This window comes from Bos indicus, chromosome 3 (genome assembly GCF_029378745.1).
Source record: "Bos indicus isolate NIAB-ARS_2022 breed Sahiwal x Tharparkar chromosome 3, NIAB-ARS_B.indTharparkar_mat_pri_1.0, whole genome shotgun sequence".
In the NCBI taxonomy this organism is placed as follows: domain Eukaryota; kingdom Metazoa; phylum Chordata; class Mammalia; order Artiodactyla; family Bovidae; genus Bos; species Bos indicus.
The window spans coordinates 110,947,203-110,963,934 of record NC_091762.1 but is presented as its reverse complement, the minus strand read 5'-3'; the positions used below and the strand labels follow the sequence as shown (position 1 = coordinate 110,963,934).

The window sequence follows — 16,732 nt, the reverse complement described above, 5'->3', positions numbered from 1 at the left end:
TGCTCGCCGCAACTAGAGAAAGCCTGCACACAGCAGCCAGGGCGGCCAAAAAAATATTTTAAATGTTAAAAAAAAAAAAAAAAAAGATAGCATTAAGGCCAGATGGTGGTCATGTGCTACACCAGTGGCAGAATAGTACTGGGAGAGTCCTAGAATGACAGTTCTGGGAAGAAGGTCCCAGTCCCTGAAGCTGGAATGTAGTCCATGGAGCTGGTTTCAGGGCCAGTGAAGGACAGCTGCAGCCACAGGGGCACCTAGGGGACCCAAGGGGAAACGCTATATTCCCACTAAGTCTAGAAGAAAGGCTAATAGATGGCAAGGCAAAGAATCAGCTGCAGAGAGCACACCTGGGGCCAGGGCCTGAGGACAAGAGAGAAACCAGCTGAAGTCTGACAGGCTTCCCTACAGAGGTGGAAGGAGCAGGTGGGGCCTGGTCTCCAGGGTAGGACTCAGGAAGAGCAAGCAGGGTCACAGAGGATGCGGGGCTGGCTGAGGGACTCTAAGCAGGTGTTTGCAGAGCCCAAGGGGTTGGATCCAGAGACCTGGACAGTAACTGAATTGAGGGAAAGAGCAGGGGTCAGTAGAGAAGGGAAACTTTCTTCTGAGTCAGGAGCAGCTTCTCTGCACCACATGTGCACCCCACAGCCACAGGGTGTGGCCTGGGTGGGTCGGGGTGAGAGTTGGGCATTTCTGGCTTCACTAGAGGGACAGGGGCCTAGGGCATACTGAAAACATGCGCTAGACGCCACCAGCTTCTGGAAACAGTTGGCAGAGTTTTTCCTAGATCCTAGAGAAAGTGGGTGTCCAGCATCTAATCAAGGACCAACCTGGGCTCCTTCTTTTTCATCCTGGTTTGAGAGTGGGTCTTAGGTCAAATTCTTGAAGGTTTAGAATAAATAAGGCAACCAAGAATCCAAAAGGATTGACAGTGCAAAGCAGTCTAGTCTCTCTTATCCCTCAGGCTCTTTGCCTCTGGGTTATCTCCCCAAGTTCCCACTCCTCTGAGTCAGCAGGGAGAGAATTCCAACACACAGTAACTCCAGACAGATGCCTTCTTTCCATTGTGCCTGACCTCCCAGAGGCAATCGACTCTCAAGTTCTTTTTCCCTAGGTCGGACAAATAAGACTAAGTTAGACATCTCCCAAAGGAAACTACTTCACTAAGGGAAAAGTCACATCAAAAGCAAGATAGTACAAGACCACAGGGATGGATGATGCCACAGGGAATCATTTTTTATTTGGACAAAATAAAATTCAGCCTCAGGAGATTCAGCTGGCTCTAGTGTGGACACAGGATCATTTCTCAGACTCAGCTTTGCACAGTCCCTGGGGATGAGCAATTCATTCCACCAAAGCAAGTGAATTCATGATGTGGGCTCAAGCTGTTTCTGCTGGCCTTGGCCTGAGATGATGGTTAGTGTTGCATGGAATGAGCCAACGAAACTCCCAGGGAAGAAGGATGACAATTACTGCAGACCTACCAGTGGGTATTTGGGCTCTTGCTTAATTCCTCCAGTGAGAAAGACAGGGTAAAGTTTGGCTAGTGCGAGGTCTCAGGTGATACCCTTTCTCTTCCTACTCCTGCCCCAGACAGGTTTCAAACAAATATGGAGGAGACTGAGAAGCCTTCTAGGAAAAAGAACAAATTAACTATGCTCACAGTTGAAATACAGACAGAAGTCCAGAGAGGCAAGTGAAAATATCCATTTCTAGTGAGGGTGTGGTAAAACAGGGAGTGTTACAAAGTTGTTGATTGGTATGTAATTGGTACCCCATTTTTGGAGGCAATTTGGTGATGTGATTAAACAACTTAAGTGCACATACATACTCCTTGACACAGCAATTTCATTGCCAGGGATTTATTCTATAGATTTACAAGTATGCAAAGATTTGTGGACAGCGACACTCATTGCATCATTATTTATCACAGTAAAACAGTAGAAACAAATGCCCATTAACAGGGGGACCAATTGAGTAAAATAAATACTTTGCATTTATTTAAAAAATGAGGTTGATCGATATGTGCTGATATTAACAGATGTACAAAATATATTAAATGAGGAAAGCACAGAAAAGCCTTGTACTACTATCCCATTTGTGGATTTTTGGAGGAAATTGACTATACATATATTTGTACTGAAATAGAAAACCTCTGGAAAGATATACACTACAAGAAACTGTGAACAGTGGTTACCACTGGGGGACCTTTATTTTCTATTTTGCATTTTTCTCTAGTACTTTGAATTTATTTTTATGAATGTGTATTACTTTTAAAATGCAAAAGAAAACATTTAAATAAGGAATAAAGGACCAATGAAAGGTAATTTATCAAAAATAAAAGAAGAAATTTCTCAAATTTACTATTAGAAGGCAAATTCAGTAATAGGACTGGAAGTCAGTAAGACATGGTGGCTGATCGGTGAACTTGTCCTGACCCAGCTGACTTGGCAACGTGAATATGCTGCCCTCACTCATTAAACTCGAGACCCAAGCAGTCTTGCTATGGAGCCCCCAGTAACATGGCTGAAGAGAGGGAGAGGTTCCCTTTCCCACTTGAAGCCAACTGCTAAGTCATCAAGGCACAAGGAGAGAAAGAACCAGAGGCCAGAACCATTGGCAGGGATTTGCACCGACAGTCTCTCTGCTCAGCTGAAGCTGAAGGCAGCAAGTCTGGCCAATCCCTCTCCCAGGTAATAGCAGGATGGATATCCAGCTTGGTTATCACCAAGTCTTGGCCCTGGAATCTTGGCACATTGGAGGTGATGGACGAGTTGCAGATAACCAGCAACAGCAAAAGGAAGCAATCATCAGTACTCAGTCAGGAATGCAACTGGGTAATATAAGCTTAGAGAATCCCAGAAACACTTGAAGAAAATCTGAGACTGGAGTGTCTGAATGAGTCCTTGGGCATTTTAAGCTAATGATATTCACGTTTCATGCATTCATCTGACATACTGAAGTGCTACTACGTGCAAAGAACAGTAGCAAGCAGTAAATAAGGCAAACATGGAATTCATTAAGTTGAATTGGATAAAAATAAAACTGCCACTATTCAACCTTTCTGGGTCTATAAAAATGGCACTTTCTTATGGATCAACATAAACACATTCTGAAAAGAGAAAGAACTACAGGCAGAAAAACTAAGAAAAAAAAAAAAAGGAAAGAACTATCCAGTTAATGGATTGCAATTATGGAAAGACCTGTTAGGGAGCAATCATATCTAATCCAGTCTAGGGTATGGCGTATGTGGTGCTGATCAAGAAAACTTCCACCTTTGAGGAGGTGATAATGAAAAGGAATTAATGAAGGAGACCGAGGGACATCATTCCTGGCAATCAATTCCAAAGGCCTTGAAGGGCAGGAAACTGGTATGTTCCAGGGACTGATAATGTGACTCAACCCACGGGGACGGGCAGACGTGGTAGAGAAGAGGGAAGATGCAGATGAGAGGATGCGGAGAGTGAAGCTGGAGCCAGTCAGGCCTTGGAGGACCTTTTAAGGACTTTGGGGTTTATCCCAAGAGATTTTAAAAACAATGGCATACTATGCGTATCCAAACAATGGTAAAGTCTAGGGAACTTTCGGCTTACAAAGTTTTCCCCCTTTTGGCAGAGCCTGGAGGTCTACAATTACAGGCGGCTAGTCTGTGGCTGTGTCAGAATTGGAATCCACGTCCTTGCAAAGAGCTTCCACCACCCAGGACTCGGCTGGGAGGGTGGCAAGGGTGAAGCAGGCAGTGGGCCAGGGACCCTTCTAGGAAGAGGCCAAGGAGGCCGAGTGCGCCCCAGATGCCCCCACCCCCAGACGGCAGCTCAGCGCCCAGCAGTCCCGGCGGAAGCGGCGCACCGAGAAGCAGTAGATGAGAGGGTCCAGGCAGCTGTTGAGACTCAGCAACGCCAGGCTGAGGGTGTGCAGGACGTCAAGCGTGGAGGTGGCCCGGCATCCGCAGCCTTCGCGGCTCGCGGCGACCTCCTGCCCCGTTACCCAGGGCGCCAGCAGCAGGTGGTAGGGCGCCAGGCAGAGGGCGAAGACCAGCAGGAGCCCCAACACCATCGTCCTGGCCGCGCGCCGGTGCGCACCGGCGCGGGCTGGGCCCGGGCCCGAGGGCGCGGCGAGCGCCCGCGCCAGGCTCACGTAGGCCGCGAGCACCAGCAGGAAGGCGGCGGTGAAGAAGGCCACGGTGGTGTAGACCAGGCCGGCGCGCGCCCAGCCGCGCTCCAGGCAGCGAGAGGCGCCGCCCGGCCCGGGGCTCAGCGTGTGCGGGGCGGCCAGCGAGGGTGCGGCGCAGGCCAGGCCTGCCAGCCAGGCGGCGGCGCACGCGGCGCGGGCCGGGCCGCGGCGGCGCAGGGCCGGGCGGGCGGCCGCCTTGGGCCCGGGCCGGTGCACGGAGCTGCAGCGGCACACGCTGATGAGCGCCGCGAAGGCCACGGCCGCGTAGGTGGACACATAGTAGGCGGCCCCGGCTGCGCGGCAGGCGGCCTCCGGGAAGGGCCAGTGGGCCGGGCCCAGGTAGTAGGTGAGCCACAGCGGCAGCGTGAGCGTGAAGAGCACGTCGGCCAGGGCCAGGTTGAGCAGGTAGAGACGAAGGGCCTGGCCCAGGCGCCTGCCGCTGCGGACGAACACCGCCAGGGCCGCCACATTGGCTGGCAGCCCCAGGCCCAGCGCCAAGGCATAGGCCGCAGGCACCACAATGAAGCGAGCAGGGTCGTCCCAGGGTCTGCAGCCGCCAACACCCAGGTCCCCCACGCTCCTGTTCATCTCGGACCTTGTACTAGCAAGAGGAAGAGAGGTCATTGTGGAGGCCAGCCGCACAAGAAGCCCTCCACCCCGCCTTTCCTCGCCAGACCCCAGTCCTCTCTTCCAAAATCCGTGGTGGGAGGAGACTAGAAGCCGGGAAGCCCCTGTGAGGGGCTGAGGAATTAGTTCCGCCGGTGCCCGCTGGAGGTGGAGCAGAGGGGACTACAGAGTTAGTAGAAGGAGCTTGGTGAAAGATGTGGGAAATGAGGGCGGGTCAGGAATCCCAGACAGCTTGGAAATTTTTCACCTTGGCGACTGGGAAGGTGGAAGTGCCCCCTTATAGGTGGAGTAGGGCTCCACTTCGTGGGGCACGGGCATGTGCATCAAGCCCCAGCAAGGCTGAGCCAACAGGAAGTCAGAGAAACCAGGGTGGAATACAGACTCCTTCCCCGAAAAAGCCCAAGCCTCCAGCTCCAGTGCCATCCAGGTCAGTAGGGGAGAGGCATGGATGGAGTTACGGCCGTAGGATGCAGTGACCCAGGAGACAGGCCCCTGCACAGTGACCTTGGACTTACCTTGGTGAATGTCCTCTCTGGGGCTTGCCTGGAGCACCTTGGGCAGGGCTGAAAAGCTTTCACATCTCAGGCTTTCCAGCCTGTTTCCTTCCCCCTCGTCTTTTGACCACAAAGAAGTCCAGGGTCTGATTTGGAACTTTGGACAGCAAAGCAAAAGAGCACAGGCCCAGAAATCAGGCAGATTCTAGATACACATATTTATCTGCCATGTGACCTTGGGCAAATTACTCAGCTTCACGGAGCCTGTCTTCTCTGCTGTAAAATGGAGATTAAAATACCTACCTCACAGGGTTGTTCGGAGGATTATGAGAAAACATAAGTAAAACTCTGAGCACTGGCTGACACTGGGGAGATACTTCATAACCATTAGCTCCCTTCCCCTCTAGGCAGCACACAGATAAATGTGTGCACTCACACAGGCACACACACAGTGTTAGAGACAGACACCTCAGTCAAACAGCACAAAGACATCTGGGCGTACTGCCCCTCTCCCCAAGGGGGGATACGGGCACAAGCCCATGTCCTGTTCCTATTTTTGGCACACAGTCACACTCCTAGGATATCCCAAAACTTGGTTCCTCCAATACCAAAATTTGTACTTCTGCCTTTGAGCTTCGCAGGCTCATCCTTTCTGGGATCCTGAATGAGTCTATTCCTTTCTCCCCCTCTCTCTAGGCTCTGTCCACCAAGTCTCTGTCCCTCCATTTCCCCACTCTGAACGTCTCCCTGCCATCCCACCAGATCACTCCTACCTCTTGCTGCTCTGGCTGCTACAGCTCTCTCTGGGGCCCGGGGTCTAAGGAGCTGAGACAGAGCAGAATCCACTCCCACCCACACATCCTAGACCCTCCCATCAACCAACTAATCCTGGACAGGACATGAAGAATGGGAGCAACAGCTGGAGGGGCGGGGTCCACCTGTGGCAGCTATGAGTGGGGTGTGTGGGATGCGGCCAGAGCCCCAAAGGAAAGGAGTATGCAAGGCCTGGGGGCACAGGGAGGGAGATAAAACCGTATAAGGAAGGCCTTGCTGCTGAATGTCATTCTGCTGACCTAACCAATGCTTAGGCTGTGGTTTGGGGAGGAGGGTGCCATTTCCTAAGGCCTGGCTTCTCCTCCAACTGAGGCAGCATTGCTAAAGCTGAAGATACTCCTGCTGCTGTCAATCCCAACTACTCCTCCATACCAGCTGGCCAGCCTACTTCTCCAGCACCCAGCCTTTCCTGCAGCTGCTGGTTGGGCCCTAGAGTCAAGCTTGCAGGGCCTTGTTGCTTCTAATCTGCTTACAGGCCAGGCCTTGGTAAACAGGAGCCTTCAATCTAATGCCAGCTGTGAGAGATTTTACTCAAAGTCCCGGCTGGAGACAGGCTGGCTGTGGAATCCTGGAAGGGGTGGAGATGGGAAGAGGCCGGGCTCCTAGGGTGTCCAGGCTCTACTTTCAAGAGCTTCAAAATATCCATGCAGAGGGGCAATTCTGGGAAGCAATGCAGATTTAATTACGTTGGACTGATCATCCCATTTACCTTAAAGTTGAAGAGCAGGGGTACCACGCCTGCCCACTTCTGACTTTGGCAGCTGGTGCGGTGGGAAGTGTTGGGTTCTGGAGTCAATCAAGCCTTAATTCTAGTCTCAGCACTGACACGTGGGCACTTAAGCTTTCTGAATCCACTTTCCCATCTGTAGAACTGCTATTTAATAACAGCATTTACTGAGCACTTATTATGTGCAGGCACTATTGTAAGCACTTTAACTCACTAAGTCTTCACAGCAACTCTATAAAAATCTTTGCCATTATTATCCATATTAAGTGGTAAGAGGCACTACCTACTCTCTCCCTTCTCTTGCTGACCACTTGACCAGTGTGGGTAAATCTTAACTAGTCTAAGTCCATCATGGGAATTCCATTCCCCATGCCAGTGATTGGTTTAAGAATGGAAATATGACATAATTCTGCAGAGTGGGATATGAGGGAAACCTAGGGGTCTTCTAAAAGAGCTTTCCTCTCTCTTTTCATCATGGTATATTATATGCAAATGTGTTGTCTGGAGCTGCTGCAGCTATTTTATAACCCTGATGTCAGTAGTCAATAAATTGAAAGAAGCAGAGGACAAAGTTGAAAGAATATCAGTCTGGTGTCATCGTAAAGCAGCCAAAATATGCAACATTGAAACTGAAGCTATGTTATCTCTGGACCTCCCATAACAGAAAAAGGTTCCTTATTGTTTTGACACTCTGTATATGTAGAGGGTTTCCCAGATGGCTCAGCAGGTGAAGAAACTGCCTGCAATGTAGGAGACACAAGTTTGATCCCCAAGTTGGGAAGATCCGCCAGAGAAGGAAATGGCAACCCACTCCAGTATTCTTGCCTGGAGAATTCCATGGACAGAGGAGCCTTGCAGGCTACAGTCCTTGGGGTCACAAAGAGTCAAACAGGACTGAGCAGCACCAGCATACGTAGTATGCATATATATACACATACACACACACCTACTATAGATAGATTGCATCACTGTGTTTTCAGACACCAGACCTAAGAGTGCCAGTTTGCCTGAGGTTCCCAGCTTGTCAGTGTCAGAGCAGAAATTACCGTTCTATAGTGAAGATGAAATGGAGTAATATACACTTCTTTTCTTTTACTTCTTTTACTTCTGTGGGCTAGCAAAAGCCACTGTCCCTACCCCCAAAAGCAAGCTGTAGGCTGTGGCTAGAGTATTTGTATAAATAAATGAACTTTTTTCTTCATTATTTTCCTTGATAGGAAGCACATCATTTCCCTACCTAGGTGAAGGCGGTTGGGGATATGACAGTAGGCACCTTAACATGGTCACTGGCCCTTGAGAACTGTCTTACACGCCCGCTTCTGACTCCCTAGGGCTTCTGCGATTCATCCCCGGTTTCCGGCACTGCTTTAACACACTGCTTTAACAACACCTTTTGGAGTTGGCTGTCCCCTGCCTCTACATAGATGTCCAAGGAGCACTGCACTGAGTGCCCTGGCGGTTTCAGATCCTGTAAAATGATGACTCAATGCCCATTTTTGTTAGCTTTGTGACTCTAAAGTGCATGAGATAAAAAGGAATGGGAGGGATTATCTCATGTGGCTCAGCAGGCAAAAGCAGGTATTCTTAATATTCTGCCATACTCAGTGTGTAAATTCTAAGCTTATAATAAAATCTTAAAAACATGCATGCCTTTTGAATCAGCACTCTCGCTTCAAAGGAAAGAAAATAAGTATGTAGAGGTGATTCACTGTGAGGTTTACAATAGCTAAAAAAATCGGGAACAATCCAAATGTTCCTAGTGGGGGCCTTTATAAATACATCACACTGCAGCCTTACAATGGAATACTACGCAGCCATTAACGTCAATGAGATAAAACAGACGTGGAATGGTGATCACACTGCACCCTTACAATGGAATACTACGCAACCATTAACATCAATGAGATAAAATAGACGTGGAATGGTGTTAGTTAGTGTGTTAGGTTTAGAAAGCAAGGAAAATAAAGTAGTACATATAGTCTCATTTTCATTAAAAATATATCCGAATAAAGACACATGAAAAAGTTGGGAGGTACAGTTATACAAAGGAATTGAAAGTATCAATAGTTATTTGGGGGCATTAAAAGTTTGGGTCATTTAAATTTACTTTCACATGACATGAGGAACGCTAAGAGTATGTAACATGGACTCTTCAAAAAAAAGAGCAGTAAAGTGTCCAAGAGAAAGCAGGGCCAGGTAGACCACATGTCTACTTGAGAAAGCAGAGCCAGGTAGACCAGATGTCTACTTCAACACTGGCCACCCTTGACTGTATGGGTAACAAGGTGACATTCTGTGTTCCACCATGTTTCTGCTTTGACAGTGATATGGCCTGAAGGGACAAGAGATACTCTACTCCCAGGATTCCTTGAATGGACTTGGAGACTTCTTCCTAGTGGGTCTGGACATCTTTTCTGGTTTGGACTTAGAGCTAGCAGATATCCAGCAGCAGCAGGAGCCCCAGGCAGACGATGGCTGGGACGCAGGTGTTCAGTGACTCTTTTAGAGACACCAAAGTGAAGATAGCCCCTAGAATGGAAAATGAGGTTCCTGAGGCTCCCAGGGAATGCCTGGGAGATCCAGGAGATCAGAGCCCTCCAGCCAAGGTTGACTCATTCGAGCTTAAGCCCTCTCTTGAACACCGTCCCCCTCCCCACATACACACACCCTAAACTAGCTGCTCTCAACCCTCTGATCCCCCAGAAAAAGCAGAACCAGAAATCAGAAGTTTCTTAAACTAACACAGCCCCTCTCAGGTGGCAAAAAAGAAAACAGGAACAATCCAACCAAACAGGGCATGGAGTGAGTAGGTGGGCATTTTCTGAAGGATCAGATTGCCCCTGATCCTTCTCCTTTCTCAACCCCAGTGAAGGGAAGGGAAGGCCCAGGGACTGGTGGTGGATATGGTGGGGAAGAGCTGAAAATGGGGCAAGCTGCGGAGATGGAAAGAAAGCCTAGAAGAAGGGCAGGAGCGCCAGCAGCAAGGGTGACACAAAGCCAGGGGATACAGAAGAGCCTGAAGATGTCTGGCCTTTGAAGCAGCAGCTGTCTTTGTACACTGGCAGTTCCTGTGGGGAGAGCTACTGAAAGGGGGCCCTCCAGGAATCATCCGCCTTTCTGTTCAGGGGGCCCGGCTTTCTTGCCGTTCCACCTGCCAGACACATGAGTCTGGTGGCAGCTGCTACTTCCTCCCCTCATCTCAGGGTAGGGGTGAAGAGAAAGGGGTAGGGGCTTTTAGGTTCCAATATATCCTTATGACAGAAATATCATGCAGCCAATAGAACTGCTGACAATTGTTATAGTGTAAGTTTTAAAAGCACCTATCCTAGTCTGAAGACCATGGAAACTGCAAGTGAGCAGAAAGTGCTTCTGGTTCCAGAGAAAAAAGCGTGGCAACAGTAAAGTGAGCAGTCAGATTTTTTCCTCCCGCAGAAGTCCCCATTTCACCAGCCCGGTTGCACACCCCTCCCCCACCCCCTTACCCATCATGAGCAGCGTCAAAATCAAGTTACTCATCTCTTGCAGCATCGGTGGGCCCAGGACCAGCAACAGCCCAGCCAGCAGTTCCAGCCAGCCCACAGCCACTTGGTAGCTCATGGGATCTGGCTGGTAGCCGAACACCTTCAGCGGAAACACCTCAGCGAACTGCACGAACAGGGCTTTCTAGAGGTGGCAGGGAATGCCTGTCAGCCACAGTCACCAAGGATCCATCTCCCAGATGCTCCGCAGGGGCATTCTGTGCCAGCACCCTTAACTCCCCCAGCAAAGGAGCTACTATTCTAGGCCAGGGCCAGGGCTGACCTCAGCCAGCCTGGAAAGGAGAGGGCCTCCCTGAGGGGCCGAGCTTTGGCATCAGAAAACACTTTATGCTCCAAAAAGGGCTGGATGGTGGTACACAGATGGACGAACTTTCTCACCAGATTACAACCCAGCCCCAGATTCCAGGAAGAGGAAGCTAGGCTTGGCCCCTCTCATCTAGTGCCAAGGCTTGGGAACTTCATGACTTCTCTTTCCTTCTGCATGGCCTGGTTTCTCTTCAGGCTACTACGCAAGGGAGTATTTGGAGATGAGGAAGGGGATGGAAAGAGAGATTGTATTGTTCATTAAACAGGTTCTACTGAATATCATATGCTGGGACCTGGATCTCACTGCAGCAGACAGGAGGTTGAGGGGTTCAGAGTGACTCAACTCTCTGACTCAAACTCTGTCCTGAGCGACATGACTTCACCTGGACCCTTAGGGTGGCTTTTTCCTGCTCCCCAACCTCAGTTCTACCTTCCCTACTCAGGGCTCTAAGGAAGAAACTCTAAGCCGTCAGGCTCTGAGGATGTTTCCCCAAACAACCCACCCTAAGCCAGGCCAAACGGGGGCAGGGGCGGGGAGGTGGGAAGTACTTTGTCTAGAAAATCTGGCTGGTTTAAGGGGATGGGTGGATTGGTGGGCAGAAAGACATGTCAGCATTCCCGAGAGTGGAACTAGACAGGAAGCCGAAGGGCGACTTCTAGGCCTCCCTCCCGGCCCCAGGAAGGATTCCGGATTCTAAGTTCAGTTCAGTTCAGCTGCTCAGTCGCCTCCGACCCTCTGCGACCCCACGGACGGCAGCACGCCAGGCTTCCCTAAGGTAGTTGAAGGTCTAAAGTTTGGGTCCTGCTTCCTGACTAGCTGTGTAACCTTTAGCAGAAACACTCCACCTTCAGGGCAAGTTTCCTATTTTGTCAAGGAGGGATTAGTTAAACCTCTGCCTCGAGAACTTTCCGAGAACTCAAGCAAACGAAGGAGGGCAGCAAGGGAGCTCGGTCCTACTCCCTCCCGCAAAGGGTCCCCGAGCATTCCTCTTCCGGCTCTAGGTTTGCCTGGAAGGGGATAGCTGATGGGAAGGGGATGGCAGAGAACTCGCAGGAACTCCCCAGGCCAGTGCCCACGTGTACCGGAGAGCTGGCCGCTCTCCCCCAGCGCTAGCGCCGTCTAGCCCGAAGGCAGGCGGGTCCGCGGGGCGCGGGTAGGCGGGGCGGGGGCCGGCCGGGCACCTGGGTAACGGCCGGGGTTGCAGCCCCCGCTGCCGCGCGGTCGATCCCCCCGCCCGAACGCCCTCCGCCCACGCCGCGCCGCTCACCATCTGCTCCGACACCGGAGCCGAGATCTGCTCCGAGAGCTTGGCCGCCCCCGTGAGCGCGAAGAAGCTGCCCAGCAGCACGCGCAGAGCCGTGAGCGGGAGCGCCATGGCCGCGCAGGCATGCGGGCCGCGCCCGCCCCGGGGTGGGCGCCGCCGAAAACCCGCCCCCTGCCGCCCGGGCGTTGCCTCTCTCCCCGGGCGGCCGGAAGACCTCGCCTCCCAGCGGGGCTGCCACCCTCCCTCGGCCCGGCACCGGCTGCCAGAAGAGGCACCGCAGGGGCAGGGCATCCCCATCTCACAGCTGGGGACACTGACGCCCGCTTGCTCTTAACTGACACTAAACAGTCCCTTCTGAATTCAGGGAAAGTTTCCCAGCCAATATGGACAGAGCAGAAGAATCAAACACGGGTATCTGGACGTGGCTTGCAAAAAAGCTCCATTTGGGTCAAAAGACGGTGGGGCAGGGGGTCGCTCCTGCCCCTGCCACGCTAGCTTGGCGATCGGAGCTGTCACCTAACCTCAGCGGGCCCCAGTGGTGTCCTCATCTGAAATGCGGATAGCGCAGTATCAGTCCTGAGATACAGCACAACGCCTGACACAAAGAATTATTTGTAAATTATTTGTGAAATTATTAGGAATAAATCAATTGCTAGTGATTATAAAATAAGCTGTTTCTTATCTTTGCCTGAAATATATTTTCGCTCTAATATCTCTCAGTTGAAATTCCAATGTGAAAGGTGTTTGAAAATTCAGCTATGTGCAGCGGTGGGTAGAGGCGTTTGCACTGAACAAAACCTTGCAGTCCACTCCTGGCCCATTTTCTTTTACCGAAATCTATCTAAACCTGGATGAGAAAACTATGACGAATTTAGAAAGTGCTTTTTTTTTTTTTTTTTCCCTAACTAACCCCCACCCCCAGCTAACAATGCTTGTTTACATTTTTTAATGATTTTTTAAAAAAATTTAAGGTAGCTTTCATGACACTTGAAAATATATGAAATTCATATTACAGTGTTCATAAATAAGTAGTTTAATTGAACCACAGTTTGTGTACTGTCTACCACTCCATTTGTGATGCAACAAGAGAACTGAGTAGTTCCCACCATATTGCCTGCAAAACCTAAAATATTCACGACCTGGCCTCTTATGAGAAAGGTTCGCTAAGCCAGGTCTAGAGAGCTGAGAGGCCCCTAACAGGGGTCTCAAATTCTCCTGCTGCTTCCATTTCCTGTTAGCCAAGCTGCTTGGATCTGGTTTTCTATCTACCCACAACCGGCTGGCTGAAGACTGAAATGTCCCATGTGTTTCTAAAGGCCAAGCAGTTTCAACATCCAAGTGTGTTAGCTATTACATTATAAACTGGGCCTTTTGCTGAGTCCCTTTGCTGTCCACCTGAAATTATCACAACACTGACAACACTGTTAACTGGCTATACCCCAACAAAAAATAAAAAGTTAAAAAAAAAACACCAACCAAAAAAAACAAAAACAAACCGGGCCTTTCATTACCTACATCTTTGTCACTAATCCAAATGACTGATCCATCAATAAAATAGCTAAGTTCTCTACCTTGGACTATTAAAATTATATATAGTTATGTATAAATGTGTAATTATTAAATTCCTCAACAAAAAGAGAAGAATTATTAAAACACGTATTTAATCACCGAGAACATATATCCACACTAGGAAATTATATTTTCAGATACTCATACAAAATTTAACACAAAATTATAGACTTTGATAATAAGGAATATGCAGATTACTATTCTTTCTCCTTTACCAATTTTTCTATCCTCGGAATTAAAGATGTGACAGCAAGTCGTAGTGCAGGGCCAGAAACCAACAGATTTCTTTGTTTTGACTCAGTCAAAGCTGAAAAGGTAGCATCACATAAATAAATAGTTGAAAAAGGTAATAAGAATCTCATCGCCTTTTCATGGAGTTCTGGGTAACTTGCCTTTGCGTTTATCCAAAACTGAGTTACAGACATTGATTTAAATACTGATTGTAACCTTAAATCTGATGATAATTGTGCTAATTTTTCTTCTTCCAAGTCCGTGAGATTACTCTTTTGGTGATTTGTAAAAGGATTAATTATCCACAGATTTCCTGAACGCACGTCGTCTTCTGGTGGATAACAATCATTGAGCATTTGAGAAAGTCCTTCCAGGTGCTCTAATATAACGCCTGCCATACTGCTCATATTTAAGCCTGATGAGCTGGAGAAGTCAGAAAATGAAGGGAACATGTCATAATCATTCTCTTGTGTGCGCTTCAACCACGTTTTTAACTTTTTCTTAAGCACATCGATTTTATTATACAAATTGAAGAGTGTAGTCATAGTTCCTTGGAGACTTAAATTTAATCCATTTATAAGTGAAAAAATATCTGATAAATAGGCCACCTTTGCAACCCATTCCTCATCAAAAAAATACTTGGCCAAATCTGAATGCTTCTGATTTAAAAATATTTCAATTTCATGTCGTAATTCAAATAATCTTGTTAAGATTCTTCCTCTTGATATCCAACGCACTTCAGCATGAAGTGGTAAATTCACATGCTCAGACCCCATCTCTTCACACAAAATTGTCAACATTCGTGAATTCAACGCATTGCTCTTTATAAAGCTTAAAATTTGTGCTGACTGCAAAAGAATTTCATGTAAGCATGGAGACAACTTTGCTGCTGCTAAATGTTCACGGTGAATAAAACAATGTGTAAATGCCACCGTATTCGTGGCAACTTCTTGAATTTTTGCCCTTAAACCAGAACACCTACCAGTCATACTTGCCGCCCCATCTGTACAGAGACCAACACAATGCTTCCAATTCAGAGATTTACTGTCAATATATTTATTTATTAGTTCAAATATTTCAAAACCCGTCATTTGGGAAGGTATTTCAATGCAACATAATAATTCTTCTTTTATATCACTACAACCATAATCAATGAAACGAATATAGCACAAAAGAAGGGTAGTATTTGAGATTTCTGATGATTCATCTATCTGAAGGGCAAACCACTTTGACTCTCTGACTTTTTGTATCAGCTGATCTTCAATGTCTGCAGATAGTTCATCAATCCTGTGTCCAATTGTATTATTAGAAAGAGGAATGGTTTTCATCTTGTCTCCAGCACTGGAACCCAAAACTTCTGAACACATTTCTACTAAATATGGTTTAATTAATTCTTCAGCAATGGAAAATGGCTTTTTGCTGGCAGCAATTTGGAAAGCAATTAAATAAGAAGCTTTAACAAGTGACTTTTCAACTAGTAAACACTTTTTTAAAGCACTGTTTTGACATTCCATTTCAAGAGATTTTTCTTCAAAAAAATCTACTGGTTTGTTTTCTAATTCTGAATGCTTTGTCTTCAAATGATGAGAAAGATTTGCTGGCTTCATGTTTTCACTGGATAAAATTTCTCCACAGATGACACACTGTGGCCTCGGTGAACTTTCTTTTGATCCCGGACAGATAATAAAACCAACTTTTAAATATTCCGCATCGTAAGTCTGGAAAAAACCTATTCTTTTTTTCTTTGCAGGTGGAGAATCAAGTTCCACATCATTTTTCTCATTAGGCATAGATAAATCTGAATGAAATATTTGAATCAGTTATTTTCAAGAATAAGCAATTTATGTTTATCCCCCAAGCATTTAAAATTTACATTGTTACTATTTATATTTGTCAAGAGCATATATTAATTAAGGTTTAAACACAAACCATAATACTTCCATGATGCCATTTTTAATTCAGCTTTTAGCTGAATTTCTGTTTGTTCAAAGCTTGGTCCCTGACAATAGTATTAATAAAGCCGAGGGCAGTCGTTCATGTCCTAGCAATGCCATGCATTCAATACATGAGTGGAATTAGGGCTGATGTCTGTAGAACACACCAAGTTAAAAATAAACTATTTTACTTTTTAAAAGATGTGGGGACGGGAGTAAGAGGAGAAAAAAAATGTTGAAAAAAGTTAATATTGAGTGAATCTAGATGAAGGGTATATTCATTGTGTATATTCATATATTCTTCCAAGGGTGTTCATTGTGCTGTATTTTCAATCTCAAAATTTTGAATTTTTCAAAATTAAAGTTGAGGGGAAAGGGGTTTCATACCCAGTGTCAAAGTGCAGAGAAATGGATGCTATCAAACATTGCTGGCTGGAGCATAAATTGATATAACTTTTCAGGAGGGTAATTCTGCAATAACACATCAAAATCTATGCCTTAACAATCTATGACAGCTTTTGAATCAGTAATCCCACTACTTAGGATTTATCCTAAGGATATAATTATACAAGTGGAGAAAGATCTGTTTATACACCCTTAACTCAATACTGTTTATAACACTAAAAAACCAGTAGCAATCTAAATGTTCAACCTAAGGAGGATGGATACACGTTATATACATATCCGTATGTTATATACATTGGGATCTGTGCATCCATTAAGAATCGCAATATATATTTAAATTTATGTTGATATGAAATGTTTTCATGCAATATCAAGTAAAAAAGTAGTTTACAACAGTATATGGAAAACATCCTAATAGAATCTAGACATTCAAAAAATGTAATAAGCACACACATACCCACATATGTAGCTGTCCACAGATCCCTTACTACCTTCCATATGTGGATGTGTATTTAATATAAAATACAGGTAAACAAAGAGTGTATCATTTTAACAGGAATATAAAACAAATTAGATTTACTGAGGAAGGAAAACAATTCTCCTTGACTCCTACCAAAAGAAAGACATCCTA

The 16,732-nt window shown here is 47.0% G+C and overlaps 3 protein-coding genes across 9 annotated transcripts in view; all 3 read right to left on the bottom strand.

The window, feature by feature from the left end:
* Window positions 1-1,843: 1,843 nt before the first annotated feature.
* On the bottom strand, window positions 1,844-7,819 carry LOC139182287 (platelet-activating factor receptor-like). The gene is made up of 2 exons (XM_070786877.1): window positions 5,313-7,819; window positions 1,844-4,771 (listed from the first exon to the last, which is right to left on the bottom strand). The coding sequence occupies exon 2, from the start codon at window positions 4,756-4,758 to the stop codon at window positions 3,754-3,756; it is 1,005 nt and encodes a 334-aa protein (XP_070642978.1). The 5' UTR covers window positions 4,759-4,771; window positions 5,313-7,819; the 3' UTR covers window positions 1,844-3,753.
* Window positions 7,820-8,822: 1,003 nt separating this feature from the next.
* TMEM35B (transmembrane protein 35B) lies at window positions 8,823-12,259 on the bottom strand. The gene is made up of 3 exons (XM_019957898.2): window positions 11,966-12,259; window positions 10,335-10,515; window positions 8,823-9,381 (listed from the first exon to the last, which is right to left on the bottom strand). Exons 1-3 carry the CDS (start codon window positions 12,257-12,259, stop codon window positions 9,284-9,286), a joined length of 573 nt encoding a protein of 190 aa, XP_019813457.2. The 3' UTR covers window positions 8,823-9,283.
* Window positions 12,260-13,604: 1,345 nt separating this feature from the next.
* The window catches only part of ZMYM6 (zinc finger MYM-type containing 6), a 45,120-nt gene continuing 41,992 nt past the window's right edge, over window positions 13,605-16,732 (bottom strand). For 6 of the 7 annotated variants that reach the window (XM_019957894.2, XM_019957892.2, XM_070786872.1 and 3 more), the window contains one exon: window positions 13,605-15,560. In XM_019957894.2, the coding sequence (XP_019813453.1) occupies window positions 13,729-15,560 (1,832 nt within the window). In that variant the 3' untranslated portion in view covers window positions 13,605-13,728. The remainder of the gene's footprint in view (window positions 15,561-16,732) is intronic. The other variant, XM_070786875.1, reaches the window with a different exon arrangement.